At 35.7% G+C, this 25,342-nt stretch overlaps 1 protein-coding gene across 1 annotated transcript in view; it reads left to right on the plus strand.

The window, feature by feature from the left end:
* LOC115981160 (proteasome adapter and scaffold protein ECM29) overlaps positions 1–13,581 on the plus strand; it is a 40,011-nt gene extending 26,430 nt beyond the window's left edge. The window contains exons 25-35 of the mRNA XM_031103337.1: positions 2,498–2,596; positions 2,685–2,869; positions 5,975–6,310; positions 6,975–7,128; positions 7,376–7,486; positions 7,805–7,972; positions 9,855–9,981; positions 11,872–12,030; positions 12,110–12,222; positions 12,299–12,358; positions 13,275–13,581. Of these exons, the coding sequence (XP_030959197.1) occupies positions 2,498–2,596; positions 2,685–2,869; positions 5,975–6,310; positions 6,975–7,128; positions 7,376–7,486; positions 7,805–7,972; positions 9,855–9,981; positions 11,872–12,030; positions 12,110–12,222; positions 12,299–12,358; positions 13,275–13,472 (1,710 nt within the window). The 3' untranslated portion in view covers positions 13,473–13,581. The remainder of the gene's footprint in view (positions 1–2,497; positions 2,597–2,684; positions 2,870–5,974; positions 6,311–6,974; positions 7,129–7,375; positions 7,487–7,804; positions 7,973–9,854; positions 9,982–11,871; positions 12,031–12,109; positions 12,223–12,298; positions 12,359–13,274) is intronic.
* The last annotated feature ends 11,761 nt before the right edge of the window (positions 13,582–25,342 follow it).

Here is a 25,342-nt window from a genome sequence, read left to right on the forward strand (position 1 = left end):
TGCATAAGAAATCTCCAGTTTACATGATCAAGAGCCTTCTCAACATCTAATTTGCAAAGTAGCCTTGGTCTATGAGATAGGTTCTGTCATTCTGTGATTAATTTGATCCCCACAACTAGGGTCAATTACATTGAAGATTTTCTCCATATTAATTTATTTGTACCCTCATGCTTGTTTGAATTGTTAGCCATTATGTCATTTTTAACCACTCTTTTCCCTCCTTTCCTCTCTGCACCTTCAACATGGATCAAATCTCTCCTTAACTGTATTTGGATAAGCATTACTGACCTGGGCTGGTCCACATTAATTGAATTTCCTACTGTTGTACCATCATGTTGCCTCCTATAGCTTGACAACAAGCTCCTTTGATTTTGTCTTCTATTTTTTCATATTTCCTTTCTTTTGGCATCCTCATTCCTGTTGTACTCAGTTTCATGGGCATGTTTCTTCACTGTTCAACAATTTATTATAAGGTATGCCTTTGACCATCTCAACACTTATCCAAAAATCTCTGATGTGCCCTGGTGGATCTCTGCATGTTTCCTTGTCTTCTCTTTTTGAAATTACTTTTTTCACTCCCATATCTTTAACAAGATTAGTAGCTTGAAGACTAAAACAGGGTGCAAAAAACTGAAAATCCTTCTCTTAAGTTCCTATAGATACATGGGTTACATAAACTCCTAATTATTTTTGCAAAACAACTGAATCGAGGTTCTAGACAAGTTTTGGCTATTCAATCTTGTAAACTAGTCAAGATTGAAATTGGACAGATGGCTTGGCGCCTGGAGACAGGACAAAATGGAAGATTGCTAGTTTGACTTGCTGTATTAATTGCAATGCGAACCTTATTATTTCACTATGTTGTCATTGCCTTTTCTTTTATTCCTTTTTTTTTTTTTGATAAGTAAAATTTCATTAAAAAATAAAGATAGAAGGGCGCCACCCATGTACATAGGAACTGTACAACAGTACCAAAATAAAATGCTAAAGTACATTGATCAATCAAATCATGCAAAGTAATAGAAAACATCCCAAAACCGTTAATCCACTCAAACAGGGTCTTGAGGAATAACAGCTTCAGGTCATGAGCAGATTTTTAATAACCCTCAAAAGTCTGACCATTCCTTTGCCACCAAAGACCCCACATGAGGCAAGGGGTAATCATTACGACACTAACTGAACTTGCCTTTTCAGCTAGCTAAAAGCTCCACAACACCCACATGTTGCCATTGCTTTTTCATATTCCCTTCAAGGATCTCAAGGAACCTTTTTCCTTACTCTATTCATTCATTAATATAATATCAAATGATCTCTCTTCTTCTTCTTCTTCTTCTTCTTCTTTCTTTTTTTATTTTTTTATTTTTAGTTTTGGTTTGTTGACTTATCAGAAAAAAAGGTATTAGGTTGTTGACTTTATTCACTCTCTAATTCTTTGTTCTATAATCATGGGTTTCATTGTAAAGTCAATATATTTGTGATGTTAGCTAATGAGCTCTAGCTCCAATAGCCCCTCTAATGCTTCCAACTTTCAGATTCAAGAAGTGAGAGAAGAGATTTTGGGTTTAGAGAAGGATTAGCTTGTCGAGAACTTAAGAGCGAAAATAAGGCCAGGCTTTGTTATTGGAAAAGAAATTCTTTACAAGTGAAAAATTTATTACAAGGGTTGGAATTCTATTATGTATACTCTAAGAACAAATAATAGGCTATACTCCCCTTACAGCCTGGTTACTTAAGCAAAATGACAGCCCAAAATAACAAACAAGTAACAACCACTCAAAACAGTTCAGAGAATGCCCTGCATCAGAGACTTCTCCTCTTAAAAAAAAAAAAACTTGTCCTCAAGTTGGAATACTAGCAGAAACATCTTCTTCAGTTGCGTAGTAAAGCAATAACTGCTTCACTTTGATGATGTTAGAAATGTTGAAGTGGGGTGGAGGCTGCACTTACCATTGATTTGCTCAAGACCTTGCTAGGATCAACTTTTCTATCATTAAGCGTCACATAAGATCTAGCAGGCATCAAGGTGTTTCTATATTAAAGCGCATAAATGATTAGTGGGAAGGACATGACAAGCATGTTCACTCTATTCTCTCCCGTTATAATGATATAAGTTGTCAGATGCTAAGCTTTGGCAACACAAATGCCCAGTGGGATATGGTCAATTGTTCTGTTTACTATAGTGGCCATAAAGGAGACTTGTAGAAGGATATAAGATCTCGATATTTTATATGATTTTTGTGGATTGGTTTAACAGCTCATTTTCTGCATATGCAGTTTGAACTTGATAAGGTTTTGTGCTTTATTTTTTATTTTTTGTTTGTTCCTAAGTGACTGATTCTGGTAGTACAACTTTCAAGCTGTCACATGTTTAATTAGCATACTTGTTAATCAATAGCCAAGGTGTAAGTCATTAATTTCTTTCATTCATTGGTTCTGTCAAAAACTACATATCCCCTTTTATTAAAAATTACTCTTGGATTTTGTGCCTTATTTACAGGGTGCAGGAATTGCAGTTCGTCCACATTTATCTGATTTAGTTTGCTGCATGCTGGAAAGTTTATCAAGCCTTGAAGACCAAGGGCTCAATTATGTTGAGGTATAACATAATCTTTGTGCCATTATTGCATTTATATCAGCTCATGCTGTTTAGTTTATTCATATATTTATTTACTTTTCTGTTCCAGTTGCATGCAGCAAATGTTGGAATACAAACAGAGAAGCTCGAACATTTGAGAATTTCGATTGCAAAAGGCTCTCCCATGTGGGAAACTCTTGACATATGCATAAATGTTGTAGATACTGAATCATTAGATCCATTGGTTCCTCGTCTTGCTCAATTGGTACGCTCTGGAGTAGGCCTCAATACCAGGTATATAGTCATACTAATTCATGTGCTGTATTTTAGCATCTATTCAAGATGAAAAAGGATTTGTTTTGTATTTAATAGCAGTTTGTGTTGCCTGTTTTCTTTCTCAATTTATATATATAAACTACTCTTTCTTACCTATCAAAAAAAAAAAAAAAAAAAACCTCTTTCTACAGTGAGTTATAGCTCAACTGGCTCTTCCTTTTCCTATAAAATGGGATGGAGGGGGAAGTTTTGGGTGGGTGTAGGACACACTGGGTGCATGTGTAATTTATACATGACAAACATAATGATAAAATACTGCTCAGTGTTATAAGATTTGTGGCAAAATCTTTATGTGCAAATTATTAGTAACATAACAATGGTTACAAATTTTAGTTTTATGGTAAGTACTAAGCAGATCAATAAAGGACATGACTTAAACAGAAAAAAGTTGTAAATTGTAAAAAATTGAAGAATTGATAGGGTACGGAAGTTTGGGGCAAACCCCTTAACTTGTGTGTAATTTCACATACAAAACCCTAGGCGACATAATCAAGTAAGAAACAGATGGTCACCAAAATACAAGAAACTTTGATTTCTTCAAACTTCTAAAGATAATGTCCATAGGTGTTTATTCAATTCAATTGATTCAAGTTCAAGATCCTTGACTTGCCCTGTTGTGAACGAGCTCTAGCTCAATTGGTACCTTCTCCCCTTTTAAGTGCTAGGCAGAGGGTGAGATCATGGTTTCAAGACCCATCAGATGTGTTTGTAACTTACCCAAAATACATATATATATATATATATATATCCTTTAGTTGCCCTATTATGTCCCTTCCAGTTACACTACATAATACACACAACAAATTTCAAAGGTTCAATTTGTTTCATTTATTTTATTGGGTGAACTTGGTGTGAAATGTTTGGGTAATGTCTTAATGTGGCACATTTGAAAGGAATGTTAAATCCTTTTGCATTTACAATATTGCACAAAATTTTGGGTAGTAGCAATGATTCAATTTTGGATCCAAGTTTTACTATATTCCTTAGTGTCTCCTCATTTCATCTAATACATTATTTATTTTGATAAGTAATGAAATCTTTTATTAGAAAAAACAAAAAAGCAAACTTAGCACACGACGGTGTACTAAAAGAGAAGTACAATCAATTCTTTTTTTGATAAGTAATAAGTTTTATTGATATCAAAAAAGGGACCCCCTAGGCCAACAAATCAAGTACAAAAATTTCAAGAATCAAGAAAATCAAGTCAAGAAGAGAATGATTGGTTTCGCAAAGCAGACAACCAATCCAATAATGTTCTAAATAAAAATAACTTGGGGCCTGTTATGGATCTCTCATTATCTTTAAAACACCCACTATCTTTCCCTCCAAAGACACCACATTAAACAATGGGGAACAAGTAACCATATATGGCCATTTTGATGTCGAAGTTTGCCTTACCAGCAAGCTAGGAGCCCCACAATCAACTCCAAATAAACCCAAAACCATAGACCACAAATCCATAGCAACTGGACAATGAAGGAAGAGATGGTCAACCGATTCACCATTATACTTGCACAGATAACACCAATCCAAAATATAAATCTTCCTTTTTCGTAAATTGTCAATCGTCAAGAATTTCCCTAAAACAGCCGTCCAGACAAAGAAAGCCACTCGAGCAGGGATCTTCTACTTACAAATGCTTTTCTAGGGGAAACAAAAATCATTAGAGCCCACTAGAAGATTATAATAATCATTAACTATGAACCCCTTATTTCTATTTGGTTTCCAACTGGAAATACAATTAATATGCTAAAATAAACGACAACTAGAACTAACTCTAACGAATTATGTTTTGATCCCAAATCCTCGTATTATCTTTTGATGAGTAAATAATCATCTTATAAAGAAGAGGAGAATGCTTCTGAACACAGGCTGTATACTAGAGCAAGTCCTAATGAAATTACAATCAGAAATTTAAAAGATCAACAAATTCTAAGAAGAGGAATGAACAATGCCTAAGACAGATTTTCAATTGTATAATAAAATTCTCAAGAACTGAGATTTAAACAAAATCAAGATTAATTCCATTTCTCCAAAAGTCCACCTTTCTCTTCAAGTTATCCATGTAAGGCGCAGTGGAATATATTGTGGTTAAGTGATTAAATTGACCATTTCATATTAGTTTAAACATTTAGGACAAGTGGTAGTTTATATTAAAAGTTTAATGTGTTGGGTCCCACTTATCAAGGGAGAGTTTGGGCCCATACTGAGGGCAGTGTTAGAATGATGGTTTGGTAATTAAATTAACCCTTAAAATTTCCTACAACTTGCAATTATTAGTGTAGAAATTAAAAAGGCGTTTTAGAAAACAACTTTTTATTATGTGAAACTTGAATTAAAAGGCCAACAGTAAAGTCTTGTACCCATAAGTATTGAATTTCTATTCTGATAAGTAATAAAATTTAGTTAAATAAGAGAAGTTTTCAGTCCCAGTACATGTGGAAAATTACAAAGATCCTGAAGCATTGAATCTTTAAGATCATTGTTTGTTTGGATCCTTTTCAAGCATATTTGTTCTTCAGCTTAGTGTGTGTTATTGGGATAGCTTTTTTTAATTGGCTTATTTTGCTTTAAAAATAAGTTGGGTGAGCGTACAACTGTACTTAGAAAAAGTGAGGTTTTAAAAAGTTAAACATAAGTAGGCTTATAAGCTACACCAAACAGGCTTTTACTCTTGTTGAAACTTCTTGGTCGACCTAAGTTATATTGGGAACATTTTTCTTGTTTGGCCACCATCAATGTTATATTTTGAAACTTTCAGACCAAAGCAAAATTCATATCTTTAATTGTACTGTGCTCCCAGTTATCTCCCCATTTTTTCTGTTTACTTCATACAAGGCATTTAGCAATCTTAGTTGGTAATGCTATGGACTGCTGTTTAACTGAAGAGAGTTTAACAATGACGGATACATCTTTATTGTTCAAAAAGTGATGGAAGTTCCTGAACATAGTGTCTCCAAGGGAACGGGCATTGTAACTTTCTAAAAAATTAGTCCTGTCTGTAATGTACACAATTGTTAACAGCAATGATGCTTTCTGTAACCTATACATATTCTTCTGCAGGGTTGGTGTTGCCAGCTTTATTACCTTACTAGTTCAAAATGTTGGAGCTGATATCAGACCGCATATAAGCATGCTATTGAGGCTGTTGTTTCCAGTTGTTACAGAGGAGAAAAGTGTTGCAGCAAAGCGTGCCTTTGCCAATGCTTGTGCTATTGTTCTTAAGCATGCAACACCCCTTCAGGCTCAAAAGTTAATTGAAGAAACTGCAGCTTTACATACTGGTGACAGGAATGCTCAAATTTCGTGTGCAATTTTATTAAAAAGCTATTCATCCATGGCCTCAGATGTCGTGAGTGGATATCATGCAGCAATTGTTCCAGTTATCTTTCTTTCAAGGTCCGAATCAGATGATTGGAATTTTTTTTTTTTTTTTTTTTTACTTTGAGATATTATTAATGCTCTCACCAGAAAGGAAAAATATATCACAATAAATTGTTGTCACCATGTTATTCTCTGATTACTATTTATCATGTTGGCAGGGAATGTAGATGAATATGGTAAATAGTTTTAGAGAACCATTCCGGCCAGTAAAAATCATACAATGCTTAGTTGTTTACAGACTTAGAAGTTAAACTGCATTTTGGATTAAAGTACTATCAAGGTTTACAGAATATTACCCATTCTGGTAGAGAATTACCCGAGTCTTTGATGACTGTATTCTTTTGGACTCATGCACTTAAATTGTTGGAAATTTTGAAATATAAACCAACATTTTTGCTTCTTCAATGAAACTTATTTACATATATTAATAAAAAAATCTGTACAAAAAATGTTGACACTTTTTAAAGATCTTTATAATAATTGCCAATGACGTTTAGGTCAAATGGTGTTGATGTTTCTAACAGAGATGTCTAGGGTTTGAAATTCCTTCCCCCTCAATTCCACCTCCCAACCCCCTTTCAATGTATCCAAAAAGATCTTTATAATAATTAACAAGCAAAATTGATTGTGCAAGTGAAATTTTATTTTCCTTTAAAGAAACCAGTCAATTATGATGCAGGTTTGAGGATGACAAGTATATTTCTGGTTTATTTGAGGAGTTGTGGGAAGAAAATACAAGTGGTGAACGCATCACCCTTCAGTTGTACTTGGGGGAAATTGTTTCTCTCATATGCGAGAGCATTACATTGTCATCATGGGCAAGTAAAAGAAAGGTCAGTGTTATCTTCTTCTTCTTCTTTCTTTTTTCTTTTTTTTTCCCTCTTTTCCTTGCCTTTTAATTTTATGTTCCTATGAAATGGAAATTGGTTGCCTATGGTTTTTAACCAAATGGAGTTCCCATTCCCCGTTCCCTGTAAGTGGTAAGGGGTTCACTCAGGTTCAATCACATAAGAACCTAAAAAGAAAAATAAAATAAAAATTGTTTCCTATATTTGTAAGATCTCTGCTTGTGTCTTGCAGTCAGCCCTAGCAATTTGCAAGCTTAGTGAAGTTTTGGGTGAATCCATGTCATCTTATTATCAAGTTTTGCTCCAATCTCTTATGAAGGAAGTTCCTGGCCGCTTATGGGAGGTAGGTTGATCTTTTCATGAGCTTTGATAAAGAGAATGCACAAAGTCAAAGTTATCATAAGCAATATGTTTTACTGTGTTTTCTGCTAGAATATGCAGTCAGTTTTTCCCCCCTTCCATTCCTACATATGAAGCAATATCATTGTAAAATAAAAACCTGATTGAGTTACTATTTAATGGTAGTCAATCCAGTATAAATATATGCCTCATGGGTTCTTAATTATGTCATAGTGTAAGATTTTTCCTCTTTTTTTTTTTTTTTTCCTTCATATTTTAACCTATTTTGCTAGTATTGAGAACCAATTTTTTGGGTGGACAGGGGAAGGATGCTCTATTGAATGCTTTAGGTGCCCTCTCTGCATCATGCCATGCAGCAATCTCCACTGGAGATCCTGCCAGTCCCAATGCCATTTTGAGTTTGGTATCTTCTGCGTGCACAAAAAAAGTGAAGAAATACCGTGAAGCAGCTTTCTCCTGTCTTGAACAGGTTAGAATTGTATAATGTTGCTGTAATATTCATGAAATCTTTCATATATTTTCTGGAAACATTGGACAGTAGAACCTATGTCTTCACAAAACTTTTGTACAAGGATTCTTAAATTTCACTATTTCATACTAAAGCAGGTCGTATGGAATTATGGTTCCTGACTTACAGTTTAAGTTCCAGTGGTCCTTTCTAGACAGTTGCACCTTAGTCCAATTATTGCAATCCTGAAAACATGTTTTATGATGAATTACATTTTTTTATTGAAATATATGTACGTCAAATGGAAGTTCCAATCTTTTTTTTAACATAACACTCCATCTCTTTATGTAATGATCACTAAAATATTGAAACAATGTGCGGGCCCCCTTTGGTTAGCATTCTATGAAGTCATCTACTGATTGGTGGAAAAGGATTTATCTAGTGAACCCTAATTAGTTGGCATTAACACTTAGTTCAGTTGATACCTAAAAAATGTGTCTCCTCTTAGAGGAACAATTTTTTTCCTTAATTTTTAAAGGTGTTAGAACCCAGGCTTTGATATATGTTAAAATAGAAAGATGAAATAAGTCTGAAGGTGGAAGCAAGAGAATTAATACAGTTTGACCTTAGAGGCTTACATCCCCAGTGTAGAGCGCTCAGTGGCTACACCTTTACCATATTGAACTGTGTTTTACAATGAACCTAATGTAGGGTATATAGTAGTTAACCCTAAGCTAACCCTCAAATTGCAGTACTTTCACTACAACTAGGTCTAAGATTACTTTGCTTGCTCTATCAGTAGATGGTCCTATAATAAGCCTGGGATTCTTGGGCCGTTATACCTTTAACAGTTATATTATCAAGTTGTGATAGTGCTATGGTATTTCGAGGCTTTTGTTAAATAGACTCTAAAATTACCTTTAACTGCATTTTGGGGCTTTTAAATAGACTCTAAAATTACCTATGGTAGAAAAATAGTTATATTATCCTAACAATAAGCTTTTAGGATAATCAGTAGTTTATCATGGTATCAAAGCATGTGGCACTGAGTTCGAACCATGCCTCCATTTTACCTCCAATAAAAAGGTAAAAATGTTGGGTCCCACTTACTATGTGGGAGTTTGGGCTCACATATGAGGGAGAGTGTTGGAATAATGGTTAAATGATTTAATTCACTACTTCCTAATAATTTATAATAATTTAAGTTGTTTGGATCAACATCATGGAAGGGAAGGAAATAAATTTCTAACCTAACAAGGAAAGGAAATAACTTGTAATCTATTACATTAGATGTAAAATAAAAGAGAATAAAATCCGAAGAGTCTCAGCATCCATCAAGATCAATCACAATCAATTAGGTACAATGAAACCAATCACCATTAATATAGCACTTTTGGTGTCCTCACCACCAGAAGTCAGATGTCACTATGCTGTATTTTTAACTGATTTATTTGGGCCACTTTTTCAATATATGCTTTCTTAGAATTATGATTAAATGATTAAATTCATCATTTCCTAATAGTTTTAGCTTTTGGGGCAATTGGTAATTTAATAGAGTATCAGAGCAAAAGATCCTGAATTCAATCCCTAGCTTTACTACCTCCCATTTAAAATGTTAAAAATCCCATGTGTTGGGCTCACTTATTAAGGGGGAATTTAGGCCCACAAATGTGGGGGATTGTTAGAATTATGATTAAATTCACCATTTCCTAATAGTTTAAGCTTTTGGAATAATCGGCAATTTAACATGCTTGAATTATAGGTTTTGCTTAAACTGTATTATGAAATGTTGATGTATGCTCTCATGGTGATTGATGAAGAATGACTTCTTTTTGTTACCTATAATTTTAATTTGAGATTCGACTTCTTTTGTTTATTTTCCTTCCTGTATTATTTGTTACAGGTCATAAAAGCCTTTGGTCTTCCAGAGTTCTTCAATTTGGTCTTTCCTTTGTTATTTGATATGTGTAATATGGCTGCACTCAATAAGTCTGGGCAAGCACCCTTGGCAAGTGATGCTGCTACAAAAGGTTACATTCAGATTTTCAGTCCTATCTAAAAATTTATAGTTCACATTATTTGAGCTAGGTATGGCGAAGGTATATTTAATCATTTCACAAATTTAGAATATTATTGTTAACTTATAACTATCTAGAACATGATTGGGATTGAGTTCGTCTGATTGGGATCTTTTCCTTAGGAGGTTTGAAGGATGTGACATTAGCTCTTGAAGTATCAATATAAAGGGTGTAACCAATGCCTAAAACTCCCACTTTTGCTAGATCTGGGAGAGATGATTGGTACACAGCCTTACTCCAATATTTTTTGGAGAGGCTGATTCCTAGACTCAAATCCTTGACTTGCTTTTGGTGGAAAGACACTTGCCATCACACCAAGGCTTGACCTCTAGTTTCTAAAGTGTAAATGATAATTGGACTTAAATAGGATCATCACCTCAATAGTTAATAGGTTTTGTTTGTGTCATTATTATGGGGAATCTATGGACCATCTTCTGCTACACTATCAGTTTGCTTATGCTTTATGGAGTGAAATATTTTTTCGTGTTTGGGATCCAGTGGGCGATGCTGAAGACAGTTGTTTCTCTCCTTTTTGCATGGAGGAATTTGTTGGGAAAGCACCGGTCAAAGATCTAGAATATGGTTTCGGGGTATCTAATGTGGTTAGTTTGGCAGGAATGCGTACCCGTACCTTTGAAGATAAATAGAAATCTCTAGAACTCTTAAAATCTCTTCTGTTTGGTACTCTGTTTCAGTGGTCTCGAGTTTGGGGTTATACGCAATATATTTCCATTCATTCTTTTCTTCATTCTATTAGTTTTACTCGAGTTTAATTTATTCATTTCCAGTTTAGAGTTTTCATCATAGTGAATGCATTAAACTTTTTTATCAATAAAATCTCTATTACCTATAAAAAAAAAAAGAGGATCATTGCTGCAGTCTTTTTTCTGATATGCAGATGGTTTTAGGACATGTATTTGTAGAATCATGAAATCCATTTTTCCATTTTACAACATATATCCAAAGGTTGCTGGAAAGTGTAAACTAGAATGCAGTCGGTTGAGAGGATAAGTAAGAGAAAATAAAATGGTAGAGAGAAAATGGAAGACGGATTGATATTTCGATAGATTAAAAAAGCAAAATGAAGGAACAAAGGGAGAGATGGTTATTTTTTATCCGGGATCACCATTCTTAATCCTCCCAAATTGGGAGGAAAATAGGAGAAAAAAATGTCTTGCATGGTTATCTGACTATCTTCTCCCTCTAGTTCATTAAAAGAAATTAAATACAAGTTGTTTTGTTTTCTCTCCTTCCTACCAAACACTTACAATGGAAACTAGAAATCTCTTCTTCTTCTTTTTCCGCCCACACACCCCCCCCCCCCCCCCCCAATTCTCACATTCCATCCTCTCAGTTTTGTATCCTCCCTACCAAATAAAGCTAATTTTTCATAGTTTCTCTCATGAGCTTGGGCTTCTGTTGTTAGCATAAAAGAATTTCTATCTATTTTTTCAGATGCAACCCTCAGGGGTTTGTCTGTCCTTTGTACATTTACTGTTGTGATATTTTCATGTAGATTTGTGCACTGGGTATGACCATCACTTCCACTACCCATAATTTCTGGAAAACAAAGTCCTCAATTCGTAGCCTCTTTCAGGCCCCCAGAACTAAAGCTTTTCAAACCCTAAATGAAACTACAAATTTTAAACCTTGACTCAACTGAAGAAAGGGGGCAAGATCTTCAGCTCTTTGCTTATTATCTACTGCAAAAATAGCCTTACCTTTGTTTCTCTTTTCCCCACTTGCTTCCATGCATCATCAAACTATTTTACAATTTGAAATTTGTGTGTTAAGGCTGTAAAGCAGTGCTAGTAGTCTTATTATAAACTTTCTGTTGTGCAGAATCAGAAGCTGCTGAAGATGTATCTATTCCACATGAGAAAATATTGGACTGCATGACGTCTTGCATCCATGTTGCACATATAAATGATATTCTTGAACAGAAAAAGAACATATTGCACATCTTCATAACTTCCCTGTCGCCTGGATCTCCATGGACAGGTACCCTGATTAGCTTTTTCTTTTTCTCAAAAGTTTAGTACCCTTCTTTATAGTTTATTGATTAAACTTTCATGGGCAGTCAAAACATCAGTGTTTACATCAATCAAAGAACTTTGTTCAAGACTCAACAAGGCTTCTGTTGACTTTCACGGAACTTCCCTTCATGCCAACATAACTTCTTTAGTTCAGGAGGTAATCAGAGTTGTATTCATTTGTCAGATATTTTCTATGGCTTTTCTGAACACGAAATTCTATATTTTTTTTTCAGTTGTTTCACTCAGTGTCACCTGAGGTAGTCCAATGCATAAGCACAGTAAAGATTGCCCAGGTATGTTATCCATTTCCTTATTTGGTTGGTCAATGCACATCAACTTTTGTTCTAGTTATTGGTTCATTGAGCTTGAGGAAACCCTTACACCTGACTTATTGGATATCAGGAGGCACCTCATCTCTCGTATGCCTTTCAAGTAAAACATCTGATACATATCGAAACTGATCCTATATATGTAGTCATAATGATTCTGCTCCCCCACCCAAATAGGGCAACATCTATTATTTTTATTGTTTAATTCAACTTTATGTAATTTATAAAAAAAAAATGTTAGTTAATACAATAAATCAGAATCCACTGATAAGATGGCCATATCATTATTTTTGACATCAAATAAATTGTATATTGCATCTCTCTATGGGTCAGTTGCTTGCCTACATACATCTTTGGGGTCCGTAATCGCGGGGCAAACACATGATTTTCACATTTAAAAAATAATATAAATCTTTTGGCCCAAGGTATTATTGAAATTGCATTTTTAAAATCATCAAAATGTTGCATTGTGATACTGCAGTTTCTTTTTCACAAAGAGGTTTCATGACTTTCTTTTCATTGTACTTGCTTAGTTGTATTCCTCTAGTTTCTTCCAGACCTTTTGCCAAGTATCAGCTCATCAAACACATTCATATAACCATCTCATAATACTCAAATATAAAGATTTACCAAAGCTCTTTAATTAATGGTACACATTCATATAATAAATTTTTATTGATGTTAACTTCTAAAATTGGCATAAACCCCCCTCCCTTTTTATTTTCAATTGGTATTAACTTTCTCAGAAAAGATTTATTGTTTGACTTTCATGTCTGTTTGACTGTTCCCCTTTGCTTCTAGCAGTTTCAAATTTATTAATGCGTTTTCTTATTCCCATTTTTACAAATTTTACACTGTCTAATCTAATTCTCAAATTTAGGTTCACATCACTGCTTCAGAGTGCCTTCTGGAAATCACCAAGCTGTTTGGAGACCTTCCATCAGCGCATTTGATAGAAGTAGGGTTTAAGAATGAGATTCTTAATCAGCTTGGGGTGGAGAAGAATGGGGAGGCAAGGTCATTGTTAAAAAGATGCATCGATATACTTGAAAACTTGAAAATCGAAAATGTCCAATAAACTTGAAATTGGTACAGCATGAAGCCAATGAACCTGTTGAAGCTCATAATTAAATTTGCAATGACATTCTATTTTATTTTGAGTTAATAGATCATGCAATTTAGAATTATGAAGGGGTGTGCCGTGGGGACCAACCATATTTGCTTGCTTTTGGTAATTGGAGTGGAGACCAACCATAGTTTTGCTTATTCTTGGATAATATGAAGAATGCTTACTTGGAATTGGTATAGCTGATTGTATTGTATTTCACCATGTGGTCTTTGTGTACAGGTGTGTATTTTGGAATGTGGCAGTGATAGACACTGCACCGACTATAAAAACCGACACAACACCACTAACAAGTAGACTTACCTTTTATTTTTTGAGAAAAACAGACGACTTAATCGAGAGTAAAGACACAAAACAGTGACTTGAATCATAGAACAGTCACTGCACCAAACTAAACAAGACCATTGATAGAATTATTTGCAACACAGATCGGGATGAAACAAAACCCATTGAGTCCCAACTGTAGCTAAGTTTGATGCCCATTTTCTCTTCTCTCCTTCAGCTTCTTGAGCTAAACTTCATAACATTTAAGTAATTTAGTGCCACTCTTATGAAGACCGAATTTGTCATACATGTCTAAGCACTCTTTAACAATTTCATAAAGTTCGATATTGCTACTTTTAATTCTATTGTCATCAACCCAAATACACCTGTAAAAAGTCTTAATAATACAGTTTTCATAGTCAATAAATTTCCAACCTGGTTTTCGCTTTTCTTTTTTGCACATGGTTACCTTTAGGGAAAGAAATGAGGTGAAGACAAAGGTTAATGGTTAGCAGAAGTAATAGGAAAATTTAAGTAATTCAAGTAATGTCTTTTGGGAATGGACAACAGACTTTTACGGAATATGTAATTCTTAGAGCTGAAATATATATACTTATAAAAATATTATGTCAAAAGACTCGAAACTATAATATATGCTTCTAAAAGGTAATTCAAAAGTTATTATTGATTAAGAAAAAAAGAAGAAGAAGATAAGGATCTCAAATTAGAAACTGGTATTGTCATTAAACCATTCATTTATAAAAATGCTACCTCTTTAACTTTATCTTCCATATTAACATTCATATTTTTACGTTTAATTTCCCAACCTATTTTTATTCATTAAAAAATCAAAATCAATCATTTAATATTAACATACTACAACAATGTGCACTCTATATGGCAAAAACACTCATATTGTAAAAAAATCAAAAATTAAGGTTCCACAGCTGCAATACATTTTTGTGTCCAACTACTATGGCAATATGTTTTACTGTGTTTTCTGCTAGAATATTCCGTCAGTTTATTTTCCCCTTTCCATTCCTACATGTGAAGCAATATCCTTGGAAAAGAAAAACTTGGATGAATTACTATTTAATGTTAGACAATCCAGTATAAATATATGCATCATGGGTTCTTAATTATGCCATAGTGTAAGATTTTTCCTTTTTTTTTTTTTTTCCTCTTCATATTTTAACCTATTTTGCAAGTATTGAGAACCAATTTTTTGAGTGACAGTGGAGGGATGCTCTATTGTATGCTTTAGGTCCTCTCTCTGCATCATGCCATGCAGCAATCTCCACTGGAGATCCTGCCAGTCCCAATGCCATTTTGAGTATGGTATCTTTTGCATGCACAAAAAAAGTAAAGAAATACATGAAGCAGGTTTCTCCTGTCTTGAACAGATTTATTGTATGATTGCTGCTGTAAAATATTCATGAAATGCTTCATATATTTTCTGGAAATATTGGACAGTAGAACCTATGTGCGATTTTCACTTCACATAACTTTCATATAAGGATTCTTCAATTTCACTATTTCATACTGAAGTTGTAAGGAGTATTGGTTCCTCACCTACATTTTTCCGACAGTAATCAAAGGCATTAGCTGAATGTAAAATAGCTGACAGGATGACGCAGGAGAAATAGACTACAGGAGGAGAGGATTTTATTTGGGAAACAAAATAAGGGGTAGGACCTAGGGGCTAGGAATAAGCACCAAGTGGATAAAATAGAAAAGTAGTTAGCATCTAAAGCATTATCACCTGGATTTGCTTGGAATCAACACCATACATGATAGGTGTGACGCAGTCATGCAGGACAACTAGAGCAATTGAACCGTAAAGGGATATGACCTAGGAGTTAGTACTAAAGATGGAACTAGAGTCAGCACCAGACCAAAGAGACCAAAAGACTATTTTTTTTTTTTTTCATTCATCAAAATATCAACTAAAAGAGTACAAGAGGTTGCTTATATAAGGAGAACTAAACCCTAGTTCTAATCTGTGTAAGAAACCCAAGTTGCCTTATTACAAAAATAAATTGCTTCCAAATATTTAAATACTAAAAGCCTAATAAACTACTAAGATCTTTCTCAAAAAAACAAACATAAATAATACTGTAAAAATCTTTTTGCGTCCCTCGCATCAATAAGAACCAAGGAATCAACACCTGAGTTTGACTGGAATAAGGACCCAACACTGGAAGAAAACCTCCAACCCAAATTTTATAAACCCACTATCAAGTTTACAATACTGAGGCTTTTAAATAGACTCTAAAATTACCTATATTAGAACCATATCCTAATGACTTAAACTTTTAGAACAATTGATAATTTATCATTGTATCAGAGTATGTGGTATTGAGTTTAAACCATGCCTACATTCTACCTACCATTTGAAAAGATAAATGTGTTAGGTCTAATGAAACCAGTCATGAGTCATCATTAATATACATCTTTTGGTGTCCTCACCACAAGAAGTCAGATGTCGCTACGCTGTATTTTTGACTGATTTGTCTGGGTCATTTTCCAATATATGCTTGAACTATTGGCATTGCTTAGACTGTATTATGAGTTGTTGATATATGCTCTCATGGTGACTGATGAAGAACGACTTCTTTTACTTACCTATAGTTTTAATTTGAGATTCGACTTCTTTTCTTTATTTTCCTTCATGTATTTGTACAGGTCATAAAAGCCTTTGGACTTTCCTTTCTTATTTGATATGTGCAATTTGGCCGCACTCAATAAGTCTAGGCAAGCACCCTTGGCAAGTGATGCTGCCAAAACAGGTTGTATTCAGATTTTCAGTCCTATCTTAAGAATTATAGTTCATATTAATTGAGCTGGGTATGGTGAAGGTATATTTAATCTTTTCAGAATTTTGGAATATGATTTTTAACTTTTAGCTAGCTATCTAGAACATGATGGGATTGAGTTCCTATTGGGATTTTTTCCTTAGGAGTTTCAAAGGATGTGATAATTAGCTCTTAAAGTGGTAATTATAAAAAGGTTGTACCCAATGCATAAAACTCCAATTTTTGCAGAATCTGAAAGAGATAATTGATAGACAACCTTATCCCAAATTCTTTTTTGGAGAGTCTAATTCCCAGACTCGAACCCATAACTTGTCACTTTTGGTGGAAAGACACTTGTGATCGTACTAAAACTTGAGCCTTAACTCCTAAAGGTGTAAATGATAATTGGACTTAAATAGGATCATTGTTGCAAACCATTTTTAAACATGAAGAGGGTTTTAGGACATGTATTTGCATAATCACAAAATCAATTTTTCCATCTTCACAACATATTTATCAAAAGGTTGTTGGAAAGTATAGCCTAGAGTGCAGTTAGTTGGGTGGATAAGTAAGAAAAAAGAAAATGGTAGAGAAAAAATGGAAGATGGATTAATATTTTGATACGAGTAAAAAGTGAAAGGAAGGAACAAAAGGAGATAGATCATCGATGTTTATTTTTTTTATCTGGGATCAACATTCTTAATCCTCCCAAATTGAGAGGAAAATAGGAGAGAAAATGTCTTGCATGGTAATGTGATTATGTGACAGTCTTATCCTTCTAGTTCAATTAAAAACAATTTAATACAAGTTTTTATGTTTTCTTGCCTTCCCACTAACCAAATGTCTTCCCACATTTTCTCTTTCAATTTTCTGTTCTCTCTACCAAATAATGATTCCCCACGATGGGACACTTAAAATGACAAGTAAAGGCAACATCTATAATTTTGACTGTTTAATTGAACTTTTTGTAATTTTAAACCCATGTTAGTTAATGCATCCAATCAGAATTCCACTGATAAGATGGCTGTAACATAATTTTAGACATCAAATAAATTTCATAATGCATCTTTCTAATGGTCAGTTGACATCTTTAGGGTTCGTAATTGCGGGTAAACACGTGATTTCCACATTTAAAATACATAAATAAGTAAAATCAATCTTTTGGCCTGAGGATATGATTGAAATTGCATTTTTAAAATCGCTAAAATGTTGCATTTTGATACAACAGTTTATTTTTCATGATAAGGTTTTCGTGACATTCTTTTCGTTGTACTTTCTTGGTTGTATTCCTGTACTTACTTCCCAACCTTTTGCCAATTTGAACCATGTTATTCAAACACGCAAAACCTTTGGATTATCAGCTCATCAAACACATTCATCTAAAAATCTCATAATACTCAAATATATAGATTTACGAAAGCTCTTTAATTTAGGGTATATACTTTCATATAATGAATTATGTTAATTTCTCCATCTAAAAAAAAATGTTAATTTCTAAAATTGGCATAACCCCCTCACCACCCCCACCCCCCCCTTTCTCTTTTTTATTTTCAATTGGTATTGTCCCATTATTAACTTTCTCATAAATGATTTATTGTTTGACCTTCCATTTGGGAGTTCATAAATGAATGAATGAATTTTTTTTTTTTTTTTTTTTATATACAAGATAGAATTTCTACTCTAGTCTAATCTAAGTGCATATGTGTGTGAAGCTCACTCCTGAAGACTTGAACCCTGGCCCTTGCCCCCCACACCTCACAAACACTTATACTTGTGGAGTGATCATCGCACCAAGGGTGTGCGGTGGTCATAAATGAATGAAATTGAATTGGATGTATTTAAGTAAGAGAAATGAATGGATTAGAAAGGAATATAATGAAATTAAGTACTCTTGTTTGGATGTTTTAAAATAAAGGAATGTAAATGAATGAAAAGTAAGTAATTTTGTTTGGGATTAACATAGAGGGAAAGGATCAAAGGAATGAAACCATTTTATGAAAATATTACTATTAGACCTTTATTTTAAAATAAATGACTGAATATTTATGACTATTTTTTGGAGATTTAGTAAAAATTCATTAAGTCTAATTATATTCCCTTCAATTCCTTTCAAATTTGGGGGAATGAAAATTTGAAATTTTGAGAGAATAGATAGAAATGAGTGTTCACCCTTACCAATTTCATTCCCTCCCATTAAAACTCCCAAATAAGAAATGAGAAGAATATTTTAAAATTATTTTTTTCGTTCACTTTCATTTCTTTTCTTTCCCTTCTCCCAAATGAGGAAGGGGGTGGGGGGGTGGGGGGTTTAACATCAAGTCTTTGTAGAATTTAATATGTGGTAAAAAAAAAGTAGTGTAAATTACAAATTACACCCTTAAGTTTGGGAGTATTGGATTTTAACCCCTAAAGTTTGGAGGTGTTTGGATTTTACACTCCTAAATTGTGAAGCTTTTGGGTGTAAAATCCTAAAATCCAAAAACCCCCAAACTTTAGGGAGTAAAATTCAAACACTTCCAAACTTTAGGGGGTAAAATCCAAATTCTGAAACTGTAGGGTTTAAAATCCAAACATTCCCAAACTTTTGGGAGTAAAATCTAAATTTTGAAACTTTAAGGTGTAAAATCCAAACACCCCCAATGGCATCAGTTCCCCTTCTCTCCAAGAAATTAATTACTCCTTATTGGAGAAGTTCTTCCTCCTTTCACAAAGAGTTTGGTTTATACCATGGGTCTCACAAATGTCCACAACCCCTGTGAGAGAAGGGGGGATTCCTTTCAAAAGAATGAAAATTTTCTTCCCCTTCTCCTAATCTTCCCCCATATTGTGGGTTCAATCCCACCTCCCCTTAAAATTAGCAAAAAAAAGACAAATTTATAAAATTTTGAAAAATACCGGTAATCCATAAATCACAAGTTTAAAATATTTATTATATTCACACAAACAATATAAAATAGGGTAAAACTTGGTACTCGAGTTACAAAACTTGGTATTTTGAACTTGGTTCGTACCATGAACTCGAGTTAAATCATAAAATTTCAAAAAAAAATTCATGGTACTCGAGTTCTATGAACTTGAGTACCATGGAAAACTTGATTTCCACAAAATCAAGGTTCAAAAAAGTGATAGATTACTAAATATTTCGGAAACAGTAGTAGATCCATATATACTTTCCCAAAGAATAGTGTGGGGCCCAAAAATTTATGGGCCAGGCCCATTTACCTGTGGGGAATTCATAGGCCCAAGCCGAGGAGAGTTATGGTCCAAGCCCGATAATATAAAACACAAAGATAGTCTTGGGATACAGTCGAGGACAGTTCAATCCTTGGCAGACCCAAAGTCCCACCAGAAAGAGGGGCAAAAACGGTATAGGACTAAGCTTGAAAGAAAATCTAAAATATTCAGGGAAAGCTGCCCTTACTGCCATTTAATACTCTGTACCCGACAGAGCCGTATTCTTCGGCTTTTACAACCACCCCCAACGACTTTGGGTATGGGTTGATGGGACAAGTATCAGTCTTGAAAAGTTTGACCCTACACGTGGACGAAGGACAGTGAATGCAGGCTGGTATAAAAGGAAAAGTAAGTAATCTAGAGGAAAGGCTGGGAAAAATGGTCAAAAACCAGAGCCTCCCAGCCCACCTCCAGGAGAAAGACTCTAGGGGTGAAGAAAACTTAACCACGCATGAACATCACGAAAAACCCACCACCTGGGGACCAAGGCCTAGCCTTTCAAACCCACGCTCTACAAATGATATTGTTTGGGCCTTTTTACGTGCGAACCCAACACCGCTACGGTTCGTTACGAATCGTGCCCTTACAATTGACGCCGTTTGTGGGAAGGCTTGTGTGTTGGTATAGGTGGTAGGTTGAGAGAGTTCCTTTGTCATTTCTAACAACTGGTTATAGAGTTTTAGTGTAAAGTTCCGCTAGGGGCTACGTTTCTTGACTAGGGGCTACGTTAGGTAGCGTTAGTCGCATGGATAACTCTAGGGGCTCGGTCGAGAAGCTAACTCCCCTAAAGCCAAGGTCCCACGCAATGAGAAAACTGGGTTTTGGACAGAACCAAGGCATTGCATGGTTCTCGGACTCAAGCCTATGGGGAAACCAACTACTTGGATGAGGAAAACTGGGTTTTGGACAGAACCAAGGCATTGCATGGTTCTCGGACTCAAGCCTATGGGAAAACCAACTACTTGGATGAGGAAAACTGGGTTTTGGACATAACCAAGGCATTGCATGGTCCTCGGACTCAAGCTTATGGGGAAACCAACTACTTGGATGAGGAAAACTAGGTTTTGGACAGAACCAAGGCATTGCATGGTCCTCGGACTCAAGCCTATGGGGAAACCAACTACTTGGATGAGGAAAACTGGGTTTTGGACAGAACCAAGGCATTGCATGGTCCTCAGACTCAAGCCTATGGGGAAACCAACTACTTGGATGACGAAAACTGGGTTTTGGACAGAACCAAGGCATTGCATGGTCCTCGGACTCAAGCCTATGGGGAAACCAACTACTTGGATGAGGAAAACTGGGTTTTGGACAGAACCAAGGCATTGCATGATCCTCGGACTCAAGCCTATAGGGAAACCAACTACTTGGATGAGGAAAATTGGGTTTTGGACAGAACCAAGGCATTGCATGATCCTCGGACTCAAGCCTATGGGGAAACCAACTATTTGGATGAGGAAAACTGGGTCAATTACTTGAATGAGGAAAACTGGGTTTTGGACAGAACCAAGGCATTGCATGGTCCTCGGACTCAAGCCTATGGGGAAACCAACTACTTGGATGAGGAAAACTGGGTTTTGGACAGAATCAAGGCATTGCATGGTCCTCGGACTCAAGCCTATGGGGAAACCAACTACTTGGATGAAGAAAACTAGGTTTTGGACAGAATCAAGGCATTGCAAGGTCCTCGGACTCAAGCCTATGGGGAAACCAACTACTTGGATGAGAAAACTAGGTTTTGGACAGAACCAAGGCATTGCATGGTCCTCGGACTCAAGCCTATGGGGAAACCAACTACTTGGATGAGGAAAACTGGGTTTTGGACAGAACGAAGGCATTGAATGGTCCTCGGACTCAAACCTATGGTACTGGATTTTAGGTTTTGGACAGAACAAGGCATTGCATGGTCCTCGGACTCAAGCCTATGGGGAAACCAACTACTTGGATGAGGAAAACTAGGTTTTGGACAGAACCAAGACATTGCATGGTCCTCGGACTCAAGCCTATGGGGAAACCAACTACTTGGATGAGAAAACTAGGTTTTGGACAGAACCAAGGCATTGCATGGTCCTCGGACTCAAGCCTATGGGGAAACCAACTACTTGGATGAGAAAAAGATTGAGTTTTGTAAGATTGGCTACTTAAATAACAATTCTAAGTTACTCAATCCTCGGCTCAAAAACTGTAAAAGGTTAATGCCAATAGGAGTGTTAAGAAGATGTTGAAACGCGTCACTATTCAGTAGCCTAGGGGGGCTGTTCTTTTGTGGGTGATATGTCCTCGGATGGTTACTTCCTACACCGCATCAAGCATTGAGCTATCATCTCGGCTAATTTTGGGGTAAGTATCGTTTTTCATAGGTCGGCATTGTTGTGCCAAACAACTCTATTAAGGTTATGGTGATATCTTTTTCTTAGCAAGCATTTTGGCCCTAAGTGTCATTGATTCAAATGCTATATTACTATGCCGAACAGCACTTGTAAATACATAATAGCGCATTTCTCTTAGATAAGGGATTATGGCCCCAAGTATTGTACTTTAAGGTCGGCGATATGATGCCAGGCCGACTCAGTAGACCCATCACAATGTCCCTTCTTTTCCTGCCTAATGGGAGTTTCAGCCCTAAGTATCATTTGTTTGATTCAATATTATTAAGCCGGATTGTTTTTATAAGCACAGAGCAAGATCTTTCTGTCAACTGGGACTTTGGTCCTAGACGTCGGCCACAGTTTAAAAATAAAAAAAAGTTTCACAAGATTGTGTGTCTATTCATTGCGTTATCATTTCGGAAATATATAGATAGAGTATGTGAAATAAAGTGATAACAATTTTCATTAATATAAAGATGTATTACAACGTACAAAGAGGGGCTTAAACAAGCCTATACAAAAGGTGGACTGCCAAAACAATAAAATAAAAAAAAAAAAAAAAAAACAATACATTAAGTAAACAGTCAGGTCTCTTTTTAAACTCGTCTCCGAAGTCCTTCCAAACTCTGCCTCAGTAACGCCCATATTGAGAGAAGGACCTTCTTCAGAAGAAAATGAGATGGAGGATGGAGGAGATGAATGAAAAGAAGGAGGAGAAGAAGAGAGAAGAGATGAAAAAAAGAAAAAGGAGCAAAAGAGGGAGAAGGAAAAGTACCAGGATGGATCTGGTGGTGGAAAGAAGAAGAAAGAGAGGTAAAAGGAGACACCAGTGAACGAAGAGAGGAAGAAGCAGAGGCACTTGGTCCCTGCCTCAGTCCTGACTCCTAACACACTGGTGCCATGTTAGGTATGCTCATAAGAGAGCGGTTGGTACTGATGATAGGTGTCCTCGACTCAGTCACGCCGAAAGTTTGACGTGACGAGTCCCTGCTTCGGATTTTGGCTGAAAGGAAGATGAGATAGATTTTGAGTCTTCGCCATCCCTACCCTGACCGAGCCATTACGGACTTTGTTGGAACGTGGTGTTTACCGGGGGGGGGGGGGTGTGGTTCCTTCATTACTCGTTGTTATGATGAACGTATTATGATTTAGTGTACAGCTAGTGGGTAAAATAAACGCTAAGGGAGGCTAAGGATTTCAGATCTCAGAAAGATAAATAGGGTCTTTGTACGAGAGCGATAGCCTCCTACTTGTCTTCTTATAGGAAGGGGAGAACGGAAGGTATTAAATTCGTCTAGGTTTCCAAAAGAATCCGTAAACAAAGATGAATCCGTTCCACTTCCCCACCTCACCAAACAAACCGTCGAATTTAAATAAGTCTCGTAAATATAAGTCATTAAAGGAGCGTTTTGGATAACCAAACGGCGAGAACGCGTCAGGAGTAAAATCAAAAGAATGTCTCGTAGACCGGTACATTTCCTGGGCAGATGGGGAACTGCCAGTATTAATGAAAGGCCGAATTAAATGAGCCATAATGAAAGCTCGGTATTACTAAAACCCCCCTTTCCAACCAAGAGGTCGGACAGCAGGGTTTTGAGGGGCTATTATGGGGCCCAAAAATTTATGGGCCAGGCCCATTTACCTGTGGGGAATCCATAGGCCCAAGCCGAGAAGAGTTATGGTCCAAGCCCGATAATATAAAACACAAAGATAGTCTTGGGATACAGCCGAGGACAGTTCAATCCTCGGCAGACCCAAAGTCCCACCAGAAAGAGTGGCAAAAATGGTATAGGACTAAGCTTGAAAGAAAATCTAAAATATCTAGGGAAAGCTGCCCTTACTGCCATTCAATACTCTGTACCCGATAGAGCCGTATTCTTCGGCTTTTACAACCACCCCCAACGACTTTGGGTATGGGCTGATGGGACAAGTATCAGTCTTGGAAAGTTTGACCCTACACGAGGACGAAGGACAGTGAACGCAGGCTGGTATAAAAGGAAAAGTAAGTAATCTAGAGGAAAGGTTGGGAAAAATGGCCAAAAACCAGAGCCTCCCAGCCCACCTCCAGGAGAAAGACTCTAGGGGTGAAGAAAACTTAACCACGCATGAACATCACGAAAAACCCACTGCCTGGGGATCAAGTCCTAGCCTTTCAAACCCACGCTCTACAAATGATATTGTTTGGGCCTTTTTACGTGCGAACCCAGCACCGCTACGGTTCGTTACGAATCGTGCCCTTACAAATAGTATATGACCATTTTGGTCGGAAATTGGGTACTTGAAAACACTGCAATTCTACAGTGACTTCATTAATTAGTCCCATTATCATGATATTACATCAATCAAACTTTTAGTCCATAATTGAGAACAAACTGTTTAATTGAAGTAGAATATAAAATAGTAACACTCCAAAGTTAGGGTTGAGACACACAGTTCAATTAATTATATGAAGATTTCTTCTCAAAGTAGAATATAAAATAGTAACTCCCCTAAAGTTTGGGTTGAGCCACACAGTTCAATTAATTATGTGAAGATTTTTTCTACAAAAAAAAAGAAGATTCGGTCCAACAAAAATAGTTGAACTGGACTGAAACCTTGATTAATAAACAGCACTGTAGCAAATTTATAAGATACCAGAATAAAATTTTGAGTTAAAAGACACGATTTTAAATCTGAAACATATTTTCAATTTACGATTTCAATTCTTTACGATTTCAATTCAAAAAATATGTAACGGATTTTTTAATTTATCAATTTTATTTTGTGAAGCATGAGAAATTTAGAGTGGCAATATCCAACTCCAACAATCTTGTCAACACTATCTCAACACATTTAATTTTGCTTTAATAAATGTTTTTTTTTTTTAATTATTACTACAACCATAAAATTTACCTCTATAAATGGGGTTGGATACACTTGCCCAAGTCTTTGCAGCTCAAATCAATTGGTCATCCATTATCTATCCAAGTAAATGGGTTTGGTCTGGGTGAAAACTATTCAATTTTATTATATAAAGTTTTATGCCTGCAATTGGATGACACTTGATTTTTCCCACAAGTTTAATGAACTGTTTGAAAGTTAGGATTTATATCCGTGCAATTACTATGGAGTTGCAAGATGTAAAAATTTATGAAAGGTAAAAAAGTAAAAAGTTCATTGG

The sequence above is a fragment of the Quercus lobata genome, chromosome 1 (assembly GCF_001633185.2).
Source record: "Quercus lobata isolate SW786 chromosome 1, ValleyOak3.0 Primary Assembly, whole genome shotgun sequence".
NCBI classification, from domain to species: domain Eukaryota; kingdom Viridiplantae; phylum Streptophyta; class Magnoliopsida; order Fagales; family Fagaceae; genus Quercus; species Quercus lobata.